Raw genomic sequence first — 22,134 nt, forward strand, 5'->3', positions numbered from 1 at the left:
AGGCATGATGTTACATCCGTCTCCTACTAACGTTATAGATGACATTTATTTGCCTTCTCCCAGATTACAGCACAATTCTTATTTCGGAATATGCTTAGTCCGTTGCAGCAGGTTCAGCATAAAACGCTGAATGTATTTCATCCAGTGTCCTTTGATTTTTGATAATTTTGGCGATTCTTACTACTGTGTTTACAAAAGTAACCTGTGCACATTTTATTTACTTGACTACTGTTAAAGCTAGCAGTACTGGCTTTTGACGTTCTGCATTGTCGCTTTCTGTGTCAACAAGTCGCTTTCAGTTACTGAAGTTCAAAAGCATGGCAGAGCAGCCAGTTTTCCAACGCACAGATTCCTTTTTGTAGTAACAATTATTAGCGGTACTATTGCTCCTTTTTCTTGGTCTTCAGATGTGGCTGTTCCGCTGGTGACGCCTTTCTCAGCAGGCCAATCTTTCGCAAGAATAGCCGCAGAAGAACAACCACCAAGGCAACGACTGCAGCGATGCCGACGAGGACGACGGCCAGGACGTCCAACAGCAGCAGTTGGTACCACTGCAGGTCGACGGCGGCAGAGCGCAGGTGCCTGGCTCCCTTGTGCCTGATGACGTATTCCGACCAGTAGACGACGGCTTCGTGGGGACTCATGGGCCTGTCCTTGTACGCCTTTGACAGCTCCACAATCCTCTGCTTGTACCTGTCAATGTTAAACACATTTCTGTTGTAAGTTATTTAGTCAAGTTCGTTACTGTTTGGGGCCTCAAAAGAAGCAGCAGAATTTAAAATTACATTGTAACACTTTTAATACTTGAGACAGGCATAAACTGAGCATGAAATGCCAAAAAATGGCTTCTATTTTTTTTTTTTTACTAATATGTGGGCTGAATGTAAATTCATGACTACACCGTCGAATCTCCTCAACAGATGACAGCACTGGTAAGTGGCAGGTACTGGATTGTTCGACAAGCCTTAGCCATGAACGGTTCTGCTTTTACAATGTTGGTCTAAATGGAACGCTGTGTAGATTATCGGTCAGTGCCATTTAAGCAAGGTGCTGTCACTGAACGCTTGGCAGCAGAAGGTGTCACCCCAAAGGAATCTCATCAGCGAATGCACCCCGTTTATGGTGATTGCGTTGATGTGAGATTTTTCTCGTTAGTTAAGTACATTTAAAGATAGTGAGTCCAGAACATCTGACTTGAACGACGAAACAAGAATTAGCCGTCCTGTGAGAGGGTCTGCTGAGCTGAAATGCAAAACGGTGACAAACTGATCAGGTTGATCATCATATCACTCAGAGAGAAACTGTAAGCGTCATTGATATGACGACCCCAAGTTCCGAAGATGGAGGTGTTACTTTTCATTCTACCTCTGTAAGTTCTACACGAGCAGCAAGAGTAACGCGATTTGATAATCAGATCTCAATTTCGTGACACCCGGATTAGCATATAGATCCTGTACTACTGTGTTTCCATAAATATTGGCCTGATGATGTAGGAAATGAAAAACGATTGGCGAGATCTTGACATTCACAGTATCGGAATCGAAGACAGGAAGGAAAGAAATCTGGAGTATAGAGTTTCGTCTATGTCGAATCAACAGTGACAGAGCACAATCTTTATCAGAGAAAGAAATATTAGTGGTCTCCTTAAAGTACCAACAAAGTATTAGCGTAAAGTTATTAAGGGAATGAATGGAAAATGTGATTTCAGAAAGCCCAATGAAGATACAAACTTCACTCCCCTCTATTCCATCAAACTAGCCCCAAACTACTAGATGGAAATATAGCTCAGCGCATTCGTTTATTAAAAGTTAATGTTAAAATATAGGCTCAAATACATTTCACAACGCAAAAGCACTAGAATTGATGGGTTTCGAAGCAGCAAGCCTTCATCATCAGAAAGAAGCTTACAAAAGCAATAAAATATAAATAAAAATATTAAAAATTCGCGGCCACTTCCCTTGTAGTTGTTGCTTCCTTTAACATACTTCAACATCATTCTGACAGAAGGTAAAATAAAAACTCTGCGTATGTAGTCCGCGAACACAGGCACTTTCATAGCGGCTCCTATTCGGGTGCACGGTCCTCATCTTCCAGAAGAAACGCAGACGAACACAAACATGAAGTATGAGTACTGCGACTGCGTACTTTGTGTGCACAATCAAGCAACCAGACACACTCTCCTCAATGATCAAGGTTAATACATATCCCTACAGAGAAGCCCAGGAGTTCAAATCTTGTCACGCACTGAATGGCAATAATGTGACTATAAATGATCATAGTAATGGCTCGAGCCTTCGAAACGCGCCAGTTCCAATGATTCTGCATTGTGGAAGGGGTTGAGTCTAGATTTTTAACATCGAATTTAACAATTTTGACTTTGTTGCCATTGTTGATAAATTCAAGCTACTATACAATAGTCATACTGTAGACATTCAATGCTTGACAAGATTTGAGCTTTCCGGCGTCTCCATAAGGGTGTTGTTGTTTCTGATCATTGGTGAGAGTGTCTTTGACTTTGTGATTCTGCACACAAAGTAGGTTGTTTCTCATTAAAGTGTAGCTACTCACGGAGGTCCAGTGTACGATGCAATTACCTCAAGGCAGTGAAACTTGGTGAGTATGGTGGTGCATTAATGTAGAACCGATTTATGCTGGAAAAAAGTTAATTCCAATTTTGGCCACCAGGTGCAAGTCAGGCGCAGTGAATAAAAGAAATCTGTATAAAAATATTTCCATATATAATGGATTAGGAACGTGACGTGACAGACAAGGTCAAATAAGGGAGAAAGGCATAATGTTGATTTTATTGTTAATCATCCCTTGCACAATTTGCTCAGTATGGGCACTGGGAAGATCAGCGAGATGCTGCATCCGTAAAACGACGTGATCAACAGTTGCTCGCAGCAGTTCTGGCGGAAATGAAATGAGCCTATGGCATCGTTGGGCGGGAGTCCCCGTCTGGGGAAGTTCGGCCGCCAAGTGCAGGTCTTGTTTCAGTCGACGCCACATTGGTCGACTTGCGCGCCGATGATGAGGATGAAATGATGATGAGGACAACACAATACCCAGTCCACGAGCGGAGAAAATCTCCAACCCGGCCGGGAATCGAACCCAGGCCCGCTGCACGGGAAACAATCAAGTTACCACCCGGCTAAGCAGGCAGACAGTTATGGTGGAATCTGAGCAAAATGTTCAAATCAGGTAGAGACCCAATATATCCCTGGTGAAAGGAGTTCTCTTAAATACCTCCAGAGCCAAAAGTCATATGGATTGATCAGGTGATCTGGCAGTCCAGGCATCTGGAAACCCTTTGGAGGTAAGATGTTCGTGGAAGTTTGCATTAAGCAGATCTTTTACTTTGTGAGAGACATGAGGTGTTGCCCCATCTTACATGAAAATAATGGTTTCTACACAACGCCACTCTCCGAAAGCAGGACTTACATACTGTACAAGTAGGTCTCGATAACGTACAGATGTCACATTATGCCTGACAGGCCTTCTGGATCCATTCTCTTCATAGAAGAACAGACCGAGAGTAAAAGTGAACATCACACAGTCACACATGGTAGGTGCAATGGCTCTTAGAGCACAACAAGCAGCCTAACAGTACCACAAAAATTCGGCAGTTGTGTGTCTTCTCCGCACCCTATAGCGTAAAACGTGCCTCGTCACTCCACAGAACATCGCCTGGTCACATGTCAGTTTCGATCCGTACCAGAAACCGAAGATCAAAGTCAGGACGTTGCTGCGGATCATGAGGTTTCAGTTGCTGCACCGTCTGGATCTAGTACGGGTATCAGCGTAAAATAGACCGCAAAATTTTCCCTACTGTTGACCATAGGATGGATAATTCTCGTGACACTGCAGGAGCACTAGCACTGAATGGCCAAGTGCTGCGTGGTCAGATACAGCAACAGAAATCTCGTCAATAACTTCGTTAATTTTGTTCATTTCGCTAATTTCATTACGATTACCTTTAAACCATTTAATGACATCGGGCCTCTCCTCCAGTCTTTCAGCCGTCGAAACTCTCTCAATGTAGCACTGCAACTGCTGCTCTTCAGTTTCACTAATAGCATAAGGTCGCACTTCTGGACAGCCATATTGATCCCTGAAGTTATAGCTTGTCAAATGACAGCCTGGAGAACATAACCACCCGGTACTTAGACACGCTACGTATTTCTTTGTACTCGTATGTCTTTCCTGGAGGAATACTGACTGTGGACGCAAACAGCCGTTCCCGTGGTCTTCCCATGTTTATGGACTGCTTACGCAGATTTAATTTTTTTACTCTTTTCATCGTTGTTCATGGTGTGGGTTCCTGTAGTCATGTCCTAGTTCATGAACCACGGGCAACGTATGAGTGGCCAAGTAAGTGGTCCCGACAGTCGGGATACCAGTTACTTTGGAATAAGGCCGGGCATCTCGGACATATTCTGAGTCGTGGTCACCTTTGTGCTCATACGGCAAAGACTACCAAATCCACCGGCTAGTCCCTCAGCCGTTAGGGGTAAAACCCAATGGGACTCGGGGCAAGTAAGGCTAGCAACCTGCTTCCCTGGTACTTTAAATATGATGCTGGCAACAATCAGAGCAAAATGCCTCGGACCTTTGGAGGTGACGGAGTCCCACCTCTAACTGACAAACCAGGGACTCCTAAGATACGACTTGGCAAACAAATGGTAATGAGATGGGGAGCTATTAATAACAATGGGGGCTGCTCTGGGAAGAAGGTAGAGCTGGCAGAGGCTGCAAGTAAGATGGGGCTGGACGTTTTAGCTGTTAGTGACATTCGGGTAAGGGGTGAGAAAGAAGAGGAAGTGGGAGAATACAAGGTCTACCTGTCAGGAGTCAAAGCAGGAATAGCACAATGGGGTGTAGGGCTTTATATCAGGAAAGAAATGCAACCCAGTGTAGTTGCAATAAGGTATGTAAACGAACGACTGATGTGGATAGATATGACAGTGTCTAGCAAGAAAATTAGGATTGTGTCAGTATATTCGCATTGTGAAGGGACAGATCAAGATAAGATGGATAGTTTTTATGAGGCACTCAGTGATGCAGTTGCTAGAGTAAAGGACAAGGACAGTGTTCTGCTCATCGGTGATTTTAACGCCAGGATTGGAAATCGAACAGAAGGGTATGAAAAGATTATGCGTAAATTTGGAGAGAATATGGAGGCCAACAGGAACGAGAAACAACTCTTGGATATCTGTGCCAGTATGGGCTTAGTAATCACAAACTCCTTTTTTAAACATAAGAACATTCACCGGTATACTTGGGAAGGCAGGGGAACCAGATCTGTCATTGACTATATAATAACAGATCAGGAATTCAGGAAGGCTGTGAGGGACACACGTGTATTCAGGGGATTCTTTGATGATACTGATCATTATTTAATCTGCAGTGAAATTGGGATTGTGAAGCCGAAAGTGCAGGAGGTCAGATCCAAATGTAGGAGGATAAGAGTGGAGAAACTTCAGGATAAGGAAATCAGGCACAAGTACATAACAGCGATCTCAGAAAGGTACCAGTTAGTTGATTGTAGTCAATTACAGTCATTGGAAAAGGAATGGACAAGGTACAGGGACACAGTACTAGAAGTGGCTAAAGAATGTCTTGGAACAGTAGTGTGTAAAAGTAGGATGAAGCAAACAGCTTGGTGGAATGATACAGTCAAGGCAGCCTGTAAAAGGAAAAAGAAGGCGTATCAAAAATGGCTACATACCAGAACCCAGGTAGACAGAGAAAGTTATGTTGAAGAAAGAAACAAAGCCAAACAGATAATTGCAGCATCCAAGAAGAATTCGTGGGAAGACTTTGGAAACAGGTTGGAGACTATGGGTCAAGTTGCTGGAAAACCATTCTGAAATGTAATTAGCAGTCTTCGAAAGGGAGGTAAGAAGGAAATGACAAGTATTTTGGACAGGTCAGGAAAACTGCTGGTGAACCCTGTGGATGCCTTGGGCAGATGGAGGGAATATTTTGAAGAGTTGCTCAATGTAGGTGAAAATGCGATCAGTAATGTTTCAGATTTCGAGGTAGAATGGGATAGGAATGATGATGGAAATAGGATCACATTTGAGGAAGTGGAAAAAATGGTCAATAGATTGCAGTGCAATAAAGCGGCTGGGGTGGATGAAATTAAGTCGGAACTCATCAAATACAGTGGAATGTCAGGTCTTAAATGGCTACACAGGATAATTGCAATGGCCTGGGAGTCGGGACAGGTTCCATCAGACTGGACAAAAGCAGTAATCACACCAATCTTTAAACATGGAAACAGAAAAGATTGTAACAACTACAGAGGTATCTCTTTAATCAGCGTTGTGGGTAAAATCTTCTCAGGTATTGTTGAAAGGAAAGTGCGAGTATTAGTTGAGGACCAATTGGATGAAAAACAGTGTGGGTTTAGGCCTCTTAGAGGTTGTCAGGACCAGATCTTTAGCTTACGGAAAATAATGGAGAAGTGTTATCAGTGGAACAGGGAATTGTATCTATGCTTTATAGATCTAGAAAAGGCATATGACCGGGTTCCTAGGAGGAAGTTATTGTCTGTTCTACAAGATTATGGAATAGGAGGCAAACTTTTGCAGGCAATTAAAGGTCTTTACATGGATAGTCAGGCAGCAGTTAGAGTTGACGGTAAATTGAGTTCATGGTTCAGAGTAGTTTCAGGGGTAAGACAAGGCTGCAACCTGTCTCCACTGTTGTTCATATTATTTATGGATCATATGTTGAAAACAATAGACTGGCTGGGTGAGATTAAGATATGTGAACACAAAATAAGCAGTCTTGCATATGCGGATGACTTAGTTGTGATGGCAGAATCGATTGAAAGTTTGCAAAGTAATATTTCAGAGCTAGATCAGAAAAGTAAGGACTATGGTATGAAGATTAGCATCTCCAAAACGAAAGTAATGTCAGTGGGAAAGAAATATAAACGGATTGAGTGCCAAATAGGAGGAACAAAGTTAGAACAGGTGGACGGTTTCAAGTACTTAGGATGCATATTCTCACAGGATGGCAACATAGTGAAAGAACTGGAAGCGAGATGTAGCAAAGCTAATGCAGTGAGCGCTCAGCTACGATCTACTCTCTTCTGCAAGAAGGAAGTCAGTACCAAGACTAGTTATCTGTGCACCGTTCAATCTTTCGACCAACTTTGTTGTATGGGAGCGAAAGCTGGGTGGATTCAGGTTACCTTATCAACAAGGTTGAGGTTACGGATATGAAAGTAGCTAGTATGATTGCAGGTACTAGTAGATGGGAACAATGGCAGGAGGGTGTCCACAATGAGGAAATCAAAGAAAAACTGGGAATGAACTCTATAGATGTAGCAGTCAGGGCGAACAGGCTTAGATGGTGGGGTCATGTTACACGCATGGTAGAAGCAAGGTTGCCCAAGAGACTCATGGATTCAGCAGTAGAGGGTAGGAGGAGTCGGGGCAGACCGAGGACAAGGTACCTGGATTCGGTTAAGAATGATTTTGAAGTAATAGGTTTAACATCAGAAGAGGCACCAATGTTAGCACTGAATAGGGGATCATGGAGGAACTGTATAAGGGGGGCTATGCTCCAGACTGAATGCTGAAAGGCATAATCAGTCTTAAATGATGATGATGATGATGATATTCTTTTCCAGTTGGACGAATGACCTTAAAGCACATTTTAGGAAGATACGGCTACAAGAAAAGTGACTACGAATTTTTAATATTTTTATTTATACAGTATTTATATTTTTATCGATTCTTGTGGAGTAATTTTGACGATGGAAGATTGCTCCTTTGATGATTTTGCATTGTGAGAGGTGGTTGCTCTTACATTTTAACACTGGATGTAACAACCACAATCTCGCGTTCATTATGGGTAAATTCAAAATAAAAAATAACCAGATAAGCGCGAGTCATAGATTGTCGCAGACTGCTTCATGAAGCACTGCTAACTTTGCTAGCACCGATGACACAAAACAATGATGAGACAAAACAGGTGCAGTTATGGTTTTTACCTCTCACGTACAACGACTGGGAACGTGCCTTACGTTCCCCACGTTTTTATATTGTCTTGCTTGACATTACTCTATATATGTTAGGGTTCTTCACACAAGCGACTGTAAAAACATTGATCGTCTGATTGTGAATGAACTGCAGAACTAAAATCCTGCTGTGCATTATAGTCTCCAGGGAGGAGCATTTGCAGCAGCTGCAGTTTGTGGCGTTTCACACGTAGTCGCAGGAGAACGCGTCATTATGTTTTCTTGAGAAATTAACTCTAGGCTTGTGCGTACAGTGGATTTAAGATGGCTTTCAGCAAAAAATTTCTGCATTCTTTGGACGTTGACATGAAACGTCAAATGGCAATCAGTGTTCGTCTACTTACAAATGAAAATTTCAAGAGACTTTGCGACGAGCAAGTTCGTCCTTGAAGTGGCGATGGAAAATGTGTTACACTTCAACATTACATTCAATTTTTTTTGCAAATTTCAGCAAACAAATCTATTTCCTTGGTATAAACGGGAGTGGCAGTTATTGGAACTTCGAATTTACACTAGACAAACATCAAATATATTTGTACGTCACACAAACTTTCTTTAAAAAATTCCAATCTACTGTTTTTTCTCATACTTCACTGTCTGATTATTTATTACATATTTAATAGTTTAAAAATGTGCAACACAGCATGTTGATGAAGAGAATCTGAAATTGTTGCACTATTATTATACTAAAGTATTTGAACTGCTCAAATATTTTTAAATAAAACGAATGGCTGACTGCACCCTTACGTTCAGAAAATAAAGTGCTGTCGAGTTTCAGTTTTATATTCCATAAGTGGTTCAACCAATCGTATTCAGAACAAACCATTTTCAGCAGTTTTTAGCAAACAGCTGTGACATAAATAGCATTAAAATGTTCACAGCCTTAAGCTTTCACTGCCATGAGCCTTAGTTCCGCATTTAAAAACAGTGCCATCTGATGCAACTGCAGAAGTTTCTATTTCTGAAATACAAGCTGTAGTAAAACAGTCAGGGTTTCGATGTTTACACTCGGAAATTTTGTGGTTCTCTACCTATAATATGTTTATTGACAACTCTGCTGTTTTTACTTTCTTAATTCTGTGTTCTCAGTACCATCGTTGCCACATTGAAATGGCGCTAGATGAATTCACACGTGATAGTCGACTCACCTCTCTTTACGAAAAAAGGGTTAAAAATTTTTGTGTGCCGTCAGTTTATTTACGAGGAAAACTTGTCTCTTATGTCGTCATCTGTAAGCATGACAGTTCAACCAACAATCACCACGTTCTACCAATATTATTAAGTCGAATTTGGTTCGAGAATGCGTCTCACAAGACATACTGTTTCTGGTTTGTACCACTACCCTCTACGTCGCTGTCTAAAGCTTCCTGTGGCTCAACCAAATTTTGCTTTTAATTATTTCTCCCTTCATTCGTAAGCAAAAAAACAGAAATGTTTCTCAAGTATCTGTCTTTCTAAGTCCAACTGCTCACCCACCGTACCTATTTAATAATCAGAGTACATAGAAAATGATTCTTATCAGATCGAATAAAGACGAAAGTAATGGGAAGTAGCAGAAATGAGAATAGAGAGAAAATTATCATCAGGACTGGGGATCACGAAATAGATGAAGTTAAGCAATTCTGCTACCTAGGCAGCAAAATAACCAACGACGGACGGACCAAGGAGGACATCAAAAGATGACTAGTACTGCAAAATACATTTTGAGTACAGCATTGTAGGGCAGTGCAACATGGACTGTGAGAAAACCGGAACAGAAGAATGTTGCTATAGAAGAATGTTGAAAATTATATGGACTAATAAGATATGCAGTGAGGAGGTTCTCGGCAGAATCGGCGAGGAGAGAAAAATATAGAAAGCACTGACAGGACATCTGTCAAGACATCACGGAATAACTTCAATGGTGCTAGAGGTAACTGTAGAAGGTAAACACTGTAGACGAAGACAAAGGATGGATACATCCAGAAAATAATTGAGAACGCAGGTGCCAGGGCTACACTAAGATAATGAAGTGGTTGGCACAGGAGAGGAATTCGTATTGGACCGTCAGAAGACTGATGATCAAGGAAAAAAAGAACAGTAATTTATTAGCCTTAGATGTCAGACTAATCGATCTACGATTACCCACAATTATCCAGTAGTCCTTAGTTGGGAAGTACGATTTCTTTGTGGAAACCTTACTACATGTCATCTCCCTCAGAGTTTTTGGACACCATTTCAGTTAACCTTGTATTACTGATACATCTATTTTGACTTAGGTAGCTCTGACGGTATCTCATTCACATCCTGCAAATGTTTTATCGCCCTGTTCACTTGACACAGTAATCAACTTTGAGTGCACTACTGAATTACCAATTACACTCCTGGAAATGGAAAAAAGAACACATTGACACCGGTGTGTCAGACCCACCATACTTGCTCCGGACACTGCGAGAGGGCTGTACAAGCAATGATCACACGCACGGTACAGCGGACACACCAGGAACCGCGGTGTTGGCCGTCGAATGGCGCTAGCTGCGCGGCATTTGTGCACCGCCGCCGTCAGTGTCAGCCAGTTTGCCGTGGCATACGGAGCTCCATCGCAGTCTTTAACACTGGTAGCATGCCGCCACAGCGTGGACGTGAACCGTATGTGCAGTTGACGGACTTTGAACGAGGACGTATAGTGGGCATGCGGGAGGCCGGGTGGACGTACCGCCGAATTGCTCAACACGTGGGGCGTGAGGTCTCCACAGTACATCGATGTTGTCGCCAGTGGTCGGCGGAAGGTGCACGTGCCCGTCGACCTGGGACCGGACCGCAGCGACGCACGGATGCACGCCAAGACCGTAGGATCCTACGCAGTGCCGTAGGGGACTGCACCGCCACTTCCCAGCAAATCAGGGACACTTGCTCCTGGGGTATCGGCGAGGACCATTCGCAACCGTCTCCATGAAGCTGGGCTACGGTCCCGCACACCGTTAGGCCGTCTTCCGCTCACGCCCCAACATCGTGCAGCCCGCCTCCAGTGGTGTCGCGACAGGCGTGAATGGAGGGACGAATGGAGACGTGTCGTCTTCAGCGATGAGAGTCGCTTCTGCCTTGGTGCCAATGATGGTCGTATGCGTGTTTGGCGCCGTGCAGGTGAGCGCCACAATCAGGACTGCATACGACCGAGGCACACAGGGCCAACACCCGGCATCATGGTGTGGGGAGCGATCTCCTACACTGGCCGTACACCACTGGTGATCGTCGAGGGTACACTGAATAGTGCACGGTACATCCAAATCGTCATCGAACCCATCGTTCTACCATTCCTAGGCCGGCAAGGGAACTTGCTGTTCCAACAGGACAATGCACGTCCGCATGTATCCCGTGCCACCCAACGTGCTCTAGAAGGTGTAAGACAACTACCCTGGCCAGCAAGATCTCCGGATCTGTCCCCAATTGAGCATGTTTGGGACTGGATGAAGCGTCGTCTCACGCGGTCTGCACGTCCAGCACGAACGCTGGTCCAACTGAGGCGCCAGGTGGAAATGGCATGGCAAGCCGTTCCACAGGACTACATCCAGCATCTCTACGATCGTCTCCATGGGAGAATAGCAGCCTGCATTGCTGCGAAAGGTGGATATACACTGTACTAGTGCCGACATTGTGCATGCTCTGTTGCCTGTGTCTATGTGCCTGTGGTTTTGTCAGTGTGATCATGTGATGTATCTGACCCCAGGAATGTGTCAATAAAGTTTCCCCTTCCTGGGACAATGAATTCACGGTGTTCTTATTTCAATTTCCAGGAGTGTAGTTTTAAATAAAACTTCTTACTTTTTTTCGTCAAAGTGGATGAAAACTATTTGGTGTTGTAGAGCCTTTCATTCTTGCTGCTTGACTATCCCGACTTCTGAGATCTGAACTCTTAAGCTAGACGAATAATGAGAAATGCTTAAAGAAGGTGTCTTTACCAAGATAAGTAACAAAGTTTCAGCTATGTAGCAGAAAGCTCTTTATCTGTTCGCTTTTGCGCAGTCAATACTTTATTTCCTCAGTGCTATTGACCTAAAAGGTGATTCAAAAAGATCAAAGGGATTAAAAGCATAAAAAATTAGCTATCGTACTGTTGTTCAATAAAATTAGAAATATTTCAAAAGAGCCGAATTCCGCGTGTTAAATACCTTAGGTAGTTCTTGACTCCATTTTAACTGATTATCAAGCTGTACCTCCAGGCACAACGTATTTTATCTTGAACGTGACGGTTAATGTCTGAATATAATCATGTATGGCTGAATTGTGGTACCATAGAGCACACCCTGAATGGGAAATTAAACGTTTATTTTATTTTGTTTTATTTATTTTTTTGATTCGGTTGTTGTTCACTCGGTGCAAGTAAACTAAATATTGAAGTTTACAGAAATACATCATGTGGATGTTACTTACCTGGAGTCGTTAATCAGCTCTCGTATGTTCTGCAACAGTAGTTCCTTAGATATTTCCGGAAAGGGGAGCATTCGTGCGATGCCCCTTCTTACACACATCATTACGTTAGTAGGCTGATCCCCAAACAGTGGGATGCCTAACATAGGTACACCGCTGTAAACAGCTTCTATTGTTCCCATCAAACCTCCGTGAGTGATAAACAACCGCGTTTTAGGGTGACCTGTTAAAGGAGAAAAATTCAGATATTAATTGTCAAAGTTTGCAGTTCTCAACCCTCCATAGACGAACCAAGAAAAATATACTAATAATAGCTGATAAGTGTCGTATCCATTAGGACTTTGGTCCACTTTGCTAACGTTTGTGATGTCACAAACCACGCACCCTTATCTGTGACGTCATCATGATGGTGTCACAGGACACGCATCTGTTTTCAGTAACATCACATTTACGGTAATTTTTTTTAAAAGAAAAAAAAAAGAAATGCTATATAAGGTCGGCAGGAAAATTTTTAACTAAGTTAGAATTATATATTAATACCTTTGGCTGCTGACGAGCGTTGATATATATATATATATATATATATATATATATATATATATATATATATATATATATAATTTTTAACTAGGTTGAAACAGCCAATGACAGCAGAGTATATGTGGCCAGAGCCGCCATTTTCAAAAGTATCCAATTATAATACAGTATTTTCATAATCTTCTTCCCCTGAATTTGGCGCCATGTCCGATGGCATTCGAATATCTACAAAAAAAATTCGAAAAACTCACACATATACACACGAGTTTTGTGCAATGTGAAAAACTACATTCATTAGTAAATGGCTATCCAGGTTCATAGCTCACAGTTCTCACACAGTTACAGGTTGCCTACCCAGCTGCTTTCAGGAGCAACAAAAATTTGATTTTCAATATTTAGTATAATTATAATATGAATTTGAACGTTTAAAACGCTGTCATAAGCCATTCATTAAGAGGTATAATCTTATGTTAAAGGTTTAACACAATAAGACAAGTATTACAGTTACAGACTGTGTATATGTATTGGGACAGTGTAATCACTGGGCACAAATACCCAGAATAGATTCAGACTGAGAACGAGAACACTTCATGACTTTCAAAAAAACTTTACAAAATTTAAAACCCTTACAAAACTTTTTCTCGTGACACATACCACAAAATGGTGAAAGGAAAAAAATTATCGTTTACTACATTTTCGCTGTTCAAGCAGAAAAGCTGCCGACCCAGGCATGACGTTGTCATTTATTACTGCTTTACTACTACTACCTTTGTTCACAACACAGTTTGCAGACAGAATCCACATATACCACTGAATGTTCCTCGAAAACGATACATGGTTCGGGAGATATGACGTTATAAACACTAAGAAGCGAGAAGAACCAGCTTCCGCTTAAAACGAATAGTAAATTACCCAGACTATACTCATCAAGATTTTGATAGTGAGAGTACTTAACGACTTGTAACAAATTTTAAACGTGATTTTAAACGTTTCCTGAACTCTTTCACGCATACATGCTTAACATAAAAAAATGTAACACAATAACTCATTTGTAAAGTAATCAGAAGTTTGAAGCTGTTTTACGCATGAGAGTTCGATTCTTTAGAGAACCAGGGTTTACTGGTTCTGTCTAACAGTATTTCCAAAGCGAAAATACGTAAGCACCCAACATTCTGCCCCATCGCTAAATTTCATCTCTTTCTCTCTCTGTTTCATACAGCACTAAAAGAACGTTTTAGTCAAATACTACACCAGTCAGTAAACATTTATTCTCTCTCACACGCAGCTGTATTTTTTTTAGCAAAAACTGCGTTTGTACGTAATGTTCTGCCTCATCAGTGTATATCATTATACTCAGTAAAAGCAAAAAAGATCACATTGCGGTGTAATTTACAGTACATCCATCATCAAAAATACGTAAGCACCTAAAATTTTGATTCATCAATAGTGTCATCTCTGTATTATACACTCCTGGAAATTGAAATAAGAACACCGTGAATTCATTGTCCCAGGAAGGGGAAACTTTATTGACACATTCCTGGGGTCAGATACATCACATGATCACACTGACAGAACCACAGGCACATAGACACAGGCAACAGAGCATGCACAATGTCGGCACTAGTACAGTGTATATCCACCTTTCGCAGCAATGCAGGCTGCTATTCTCCCATGGAGACGATCGTAGAGATGCTGGATGTAGTCCTGTGGAACGGCTTGCCATGCCATTTCCACCTGGCGCCTCAGTTGGACCAGCGTTCGTGCTGGACGTGCAGACCGCGTGAGACGACGCTTCATCCAGTCCCAAACATGCTCAATGGGGGACAGATCCGGAGATCTTGCTGGCCAGGGTAGTTGACTTACACCTTCTAGAGCACGTTGGGTGGCACGGGATACATGCGGACGTGCATTGTCCTGTTGGAACAGCAAGTTCCCTTGCCGGTCTAGGAATGGTAGAACGATGGGTTCGATGACGGTTTGGATGTACCGTGCACTATTCAGTGTCCCCTCGACGATCACCAGTGGTGTACGGCCAGTGTAGGAGATCGCTCCCCACACCATGATGCCGGGTGTTGGCCCTGTGTGCCTCGGTCGTATGCAGTCCTGATTGTGGCGCTCACCTGCACGGCGCCAAACACGCATACGACCATCATTGGCACCAAGGCAGAAGCGACTCTCATCGCTGAAGACGACACGTCTCCATTCGTCCCTCCATTCACGCCTGTCGCGACACCACTGGAGGCGGGCTGCACGATGTTGGGGCGTGAGCGGAAGACGGCCTAACGGTGTGCGGGACCGTAGCCCAGCTTCATGGAGACGGTTGCGAATGGTCCTCGCCGATACCCCAGGAGCAACAGTGTCCCTAATTTGCTGGGAAGTGGCGGTGCGGTCCCCTACGGCACTGCGTAGGATCCTACGGTCTTGGCGTGCATCCGTGCGTCGCTGCGGTCCGGTCCCAGGTCGACGGGCACGTGCACCTTCCGCCGACCACTGGCGACAACATCGATGTACTGTGGAGACCTCACGCCCCACGTGTTGAGCAATTCGGCGGTACGTCCACCCGGCCTCCCGCATGCCCACTATACGCCCTCGCTCAAAGTCCGTCAACTGCACATACGGTTCACGTCCACGCTGTCGCGGCATGCTACCAGTGTTAAAGACTGCGATGGAGCTCCGTATGCCACGGCAAACTGGCTGACACTGACGGCGGCGGTGCACAAATGCTGCGCAGCTAGCGCCATTCGACGGCCAACACCGCGGTTCCTGGTGTGTCCGCTGTGCCGTGCGTGTGATCATTGCTTGTACAGCCCTCTCACAGTGTCCGGAGCAAGTATGGTGGGTCTGACACACCGGTGTCAATGTGTTCTCTTTTCCATTTCCAGGAGTGTATTTTATTTCTCTTTCTGTAATGCTGGCTTGAAAGAGACATCTACATTATAATATACTATACAGAGGGATGGGAAGAAAAAAACAAAGAAATATAATCAAGATACCAATCCTCTTGCAACATTTTTTTACTAAAAGACAACTTCTGTACACCATGAGCTGCACTAGAAACATTTCATTTGTCAAAACCAGTTTTCACGTTTATAGTCCATCTTCAGTGGCCTCTGATACAGAGCGGGGTTCTGCCTAGGTGGACATTAATTTCCCTAGGTACTCGTGGGACCAGTATGGATCTTTAGAAATCTTCTCTTCCTCCTCCCAGTGCACAGGGTGGGCGGCTGGTAGCTATGATAGTGATTCTGATACTAGTTGGTGAGGCACTGGTGGTTAATCGACAAGGTGATGCAATGACGCTTCGTATCTGAAAGACAGTAGATCGTACTGGTCACTGTATATAAATGACATACATTTAGAAGTAGAAGCGTTTTTCGCCACTGTGTCATAGTGAATCCCCCATTGAGCATCCTAAAGTAACAAATTCAATCACTACCCGTGCACTGTCGTATTAAAACTGTTTTGTACTTGAAAAACTGAATCGGAGGTGAATATGCACAGTCTAACGTATGCGTCTGTGCATTCAAATAATTGCAGGACAAATGTTGTCTAAATAATTTGTAAGTCAATTTGAATGCATACACATTTTCAGTTGTAGATAAGATTTATACATAACAACCCGACTCATTTCTTCTGAGTAGTTCGCCTGCTTAGCTGAGTGGTAACATGCTTGCCTACTATGCAGCGGGTCCACGTTCGATTCCCGGCCGTGTTGGAGATGTTCTCCGAATGTGGATTGGGTGTTGTGTTGTCATCATCATCTCATCACCAGCGACGCGCAGGTCGCCCACTGTAGCGTCACCCGAAATAAGACTTGTAACTCGGCGGCCGAACTTCCCCGGATGGAGCTTCCAGGCCAACACTGCCACGCGATCGTTTCATTTTTTTTTCCCTTTGAGCATACAGATCTCTAACCCATAGAACTTGTTTAAAACTAGTTACAGTAGGAAACTGTACTACTAGTACATACGAATGGAGGGCGACTACGTGCAAATAGTACTTTATTTAGCAGATGAACGAAGATTAAAAAGTTTGTGTCAGAAAGTAAAAACTGAAATATTTCATCCCTGAAAAGATAATTCAAAGTGTGATTTGTCACAAATTTTCTGCATGTCATTGTACCAAATTTACTTTCGAGGACACTTTTACTTTGGCATGCTAGGAAGCCCTTTCACAATGCCACTGGATCAAAATTTATGGATGTAGACACTCGGCAATGCGGTAAAGTGCAGTACAACAACAAAAACACACTCTTTTTCTTACGCTATACAATAAAACATATGTTACATTTATTTACGTTCAGGGTCAACTGCATTAATTTTCGCTGCAGTTTTATGTTCTCCCTACCTTCTTACAGATAATAGTTGCAGAAAGTGAAGAGAGACATCATCGAAAGATTAATGTATCTCACTTGAGATACGTCATCTTGGTATCACAGACAGAATCGTCAGTGTGCAGACTATGTGGCATGAAGAAATGTAATGCCTCCGTATCTTTTATGTTTAAACACTAAAGTTTTTTTTAGATAAAACAAATATTGTTAACACGCTAGAACTTTATTCTTCATGCGTACGTACTTGCAGCCTTCTGCCGCTAGCGAGCTCTGAATTGTAGAGTGTAACAGGTTGGTGTACTATCTAACTACGAGGGGTGTGTAACGTCCTTTCAGATCTTCGGTCTTGGCTAACACACAGCAGTAGAGCAATGAGATTGTTATTTCTTATGTATCGGTATCGACGTTACAAACAGAACATTGATGAACTGAACTCGCGACTTGTGCGAGATATTTACTTCACCAAATGTCGTAATAAAAACGTTTATAATTGATGGTTTATCAGTTGCTATTTAAATATTAATGATAAATTCAAATTAGTTCCAGCGACACCAAATTCCCTATAGACTGGTTGTAATCTCAAATCTATAATCAGTCGTAAAGCCCGGTCCACACGCAACGATCTGTCTGCGCAGACATCGGCGCAGACGTCTGTACATGCAAAAGATCGCTGCGATTGTGATGTGTTCACACCACACAAACCCCAATCTACTACTCGCCCGCCATCTGTCGGTGTAGAAAAGAAATAGCAGTGGCAAGCGACTACGCTCCCCGTAAACGTCAAAAATTTAATTCAGTTATTTTGAAATATAGAAATGGAGGAAGTTGTGTTGTGGTCTGTGTTCGCAACTTGTGATGCAAAAAACATTCAGACCAACCGCAGGAAACAGAAAGCGGTCAAAATGGTGTAGACAGTGGCTGCTAAAGCGAAAGCAGTTTTCTCACGTAAATTTACTGCGAGAGTTGCAGGACGAACCTAACGACTGGCGAAATTATTTGCTGATGGATGTCGAAACTTATAATTATCTCTTAAAGTTTTTAACCTCTCATATTATGAGAAAAATACTTGTATGAGAAGGGCAATTTCTCCTCATAAACGGCTGGGGGTAACATTAAGATTCCTAGCAACAGGAAGGGGCTACAAGGATTTGGAATTTTCAACTGCAATATCGAAACAAGCGTTGAGTGAAACAATACCCAACACATGTGAAGCTATTTACGCTGTCCTGAAGGATGAGTTCATGAAAGCAAGTCAAGTAAATTAAGTCTGTCAAGTTACAGATAATATTTTTGTTGTAGGCGTGTTTAAAACACAGTAGGCCTATATTATTAGAGATTATATACCTACATGGCCAATGAGCTATGGTTTACTTTGTTTCTGAGTAGGCATTTTCAGTTCGCTACTGTGTAGAAGCAACCTGTTACAAACTTTTGTTCCAGGATACAAAACTCATACACCAGATCTTCTAGATTTCTGAACTTTGTATAACTCTTTTCGGTAAACAGTTCGAAACGAATTTTTTATTATTATTACTGTTTCTCTGTTTGCCGAGGCGTCAACTGTCCTCAATTTTTCAATTAGAGCATTGTATGCTGCTGTCTTTTTGTCTCGGTCACTATATTCTTTACTGTTAATCTTCTACAAACATGGGTGGTTTCTACATATTTCAATGAATTCACTTACAAACTGACGAGTATCAGCTATTTTAATGCCCTGTGCGCACAAATACAAACACTAGTCTGAGCAAACAGCTGTTTCGCGCCAGATTTGCGGCTCCAACTTGTCTGCACAGATGTGGTTTGAACCCACAGGTTTGAGAGGTTTTGCTCAAACCTCCAACTCCAGTTTCCAGGTTTTCACACACCTCAGGTTGGTGCAAATCTTCTGTTCACACGCAACGATCTGTCTGCGCAGATGTGATGTGCGCAGACATTTGCGCAGACAGATCGTTGCGTGTGGACGGGCCTTTACAGTGTTATTAATTCCTAACGTCAAGGAGTTGCTACATAAGCACCGAGCGCTTCAGTCAAATAATATCGCAGCACGTTATGTCTATAAATAATATTGTAAGACTTGAATGATAAATGTGTGAATTGACACGATATGCTGGTTTATTACACAATATTAGTCACTTCCTAACAGAGCCGTGAGGAAGAAGCTTTCCCAGGTGTTGGGGGGAAATAAAAATTATATGCTTCGTAACTATCGCCAAGTTCCATAGTCCATTAGTTACAGGGCTATTACAAATGATTGAAGCGATTTCATAAATTCACTGTAGCTCCATTCATTGACATATGGTCACGACACACTACAGATACGTAGAAAAACTCATAAAGTTTTGTTCGGCTGAAGCCGCACTTCAGGTTTCTGCCGCCAGAGGGCTCGAGAGCGCAGTGAGACAAAATGGCGACAGGAGCCGAGAAAGCGTACGTCGTGCTTGAAATGCACTCACATCAGTCAGTCATAACAGTGCAACGACACTTCAGGACGAATTTCAACAAAGATCCACCAACTGCTAACTCCATTCGGCGATGGTATGCGCAGTTTAAAGCTTCTGGATGCCTCTGTAAGGGGAAATCAACGGGTCGGCCAGCAGTGAGCGAAGAAACGGTTGAACGCGTGCGCGCCAAGTTTCACGAGTAGCCCGCGGAAGTCGACGAATAAAGCAAGCAGGGAGCTAAAACCACAGCCGACGGTTTGGAAAATCTTACGGAAAAGGCTAAAGCAGAAGCCTTACGTTTACAATTGCTACAAGCCCTGACACCCGATGACAAAGTCAAACGCTTTGAATTTTCGGCTCATGGAAAAGGATGCATACAATGCGAAACTTGTTTTCAGTGATGAAGCAACATTTTTTCTTAATGGTGAAGTGAACCGACACATTGTGCGAATCTGGGCGGTAGAGAATCCTCACGCATTCGTGCAGAAAATTCGCAATTCACCAAAAGTTAACGTGTTTTGTGCAATCTCACGGTTTAAAGTTTACGGCCCATTTTTCTTCTGCGAAAAAAACGTTACAGGACACGTGTATCTGGACATGCTGGAAAATTGGCTCATGCCACAACTGGAGACCGACAGCGCCGACTTCATCTTTCAACAGGATGGTGCTCCACCGCACTTCCATCACGATGTTCGGCATTTCTTAAACAGGAGATTGGAAAACCGATGGATCGGTCGTGATGGAGATCATGATCAGCAACTCATGTCATGGCCTCCACGTTCTCCCAACTTAACCCCATGCGATTTCTTTCTGTGGGGTTATGTGAAAGATGCCAGAACTGCGAGCTCGCATCAACGATGCTTTCGAACTCATTGATGGGGACATGCTGCGCCGAGTGTGGGAGGAACTTGATTATCGGCTTGATGTCTGCCGAATCACTAAAGGGGCACATATCGAACATTTGTGAATGCCTAAAAAAACTTTTTGAGTTTTTTTATGTGTGTACAAAGCATTGTGAAAATATCTCAAATAATAAAGTTATTGTAGAGCTGTGAAATCGCTTCAATCATTTGTAATAACCCTGTATTACGAATGAAATTTTCTATCTGTGTTCACTCCCTAAAAAGTGTTAACTTCAGGTTATCTAATTAAAAGTCACTTCTGTCTAATATATTCAGGTCCTCTATCTGAATTCTAATAAACGTAATATTTGTAGTGAAAGTATCGTTTCACTGCGTCATAGTAGATCGCAATAATCAATTCTGAAAAAAACAATCTAATTGCGCCTACATATACGAGCATTCAACAGTATGACCTGCTTTGGCTAACTCTCGTAACGTAGTGACAATGGATTCAATTATCCTTAGCCATTAGTCACGAATCTCAAAGAGTACTCACACGGAGTATTCTTTGGGAACGTTGGTTCTACTTTGCGAATTTTAATTATAATGACTTTGCGATTTACTATGATTTTGAATTTTGAGTTTGATTTCACTGGAATCCTATCTTTCTGTCGTATGTTAATAAATGACTAAGTATTATATTCCTGATTCAGTCACTGGTTAATATCCAAATAATAGTGTTAACTGGAAATTTGTTTGCTTATTCATTTTTCATGGAATTTGGAACTTGTTTTGGGGAAATCTTTGGGAATTTTGGAGCTAATTTTTGATTTTCATTTCTCGTCCGAGGAAGTGGCGTTACAGGTGTTCAGTATGTAATGCAACGCATTTTTTCTGAAAACAGGTTGGTTTTATTCAGAATTCCAATGCACCATATTATTCCCCAATCGTTTGGCTACAAAACTCTATTTTTCAACATAATATCCGTTCAATGCGACGGCCCTACGTTATCTTACTGGGAGAGCCCGTATCCCCACATGGTACAACTGTACTGATCGATGTCGGAGACATCATCTTGCTGCATCAATAACCTCCCCATCATCCACATACTGCTTCCTATGGAGTGCATCCTTCATTGCTGCTTATGGTCTTCTGTTAGGCGGCGAGGAACCCAGTGGGAACACATCTTTGAGTACCTCAACAGGTGGACGAGTGTGTCGGCAGAGACATCTAACTGTACAGCGAGGTGTTTGATTGTTATCTGTCGCTCACCTCTAATGTGAGTGTCCGTACGTTCCATCATTGCAGGAGTCACAGCTGTGTGAGTCTGGCGGGCACACGGGTGATAGGGCAGGTTTACGCGACCTTGGTGCAATGATGACAGACGACACGCTCAACGAATTCCATGCTTTTATTCACTGCCAGGTTTCTGTAGACATCCCGCAAGTGCATATGAACCTGTGTGATGCTTTGGTTTTCTGCCAAAAGAAACTCAATACCAGTTCTCTGCTTGGAATGAACTTCCGTTAGAGACGGCAT

The 22,134-nt window shown here is 42.7% G+C and overlaps 1 protein-coding gene across 1 annotated transcript in view; it reads right to left on the reverse strand.

Annotated features, from left to right (window-relative positions):
* Nucleotides 1-380: 380 nt before the first annotated feature.
* Nucleotides 381-22,134, reverse strand: part of LOC126188508 (UDP-glycosyltransferase UGT5-like) — a 102,544-nt gene continuing 80,790 nt past the window's right edge. Inside the window, exons 4-5 of the mRNA XM_049930111.1 lie at nt 12,446-12,665; nt 381-693 (exon numbers count right to left, since the gene is read on the reverse strand). Coding sequence (XP_049786068.1) covers nt 381-693; nt 12,446-12,665 — 533 coding nt within the window. The remainder of the gene's footprint in view (nt 694-12,445; nt 12,666-22,134) is intronic.

This window comes from Schistocerca cancellata, chromosome 5 (genome assembly GCF_023864275.1).
Source record: "Schistocerca cancellata isolate TAMUIC-IGC-003103 chromosome 5, iqSchCanc2.1, whole genome shotgun sequence".
Classification (NCBI taxonomy): Eukaryota; Metazoa; Arthropoda; class Insecta; order Orthoptera; family Acrididae; genus Schistocerca; species Schistocerca cancellata.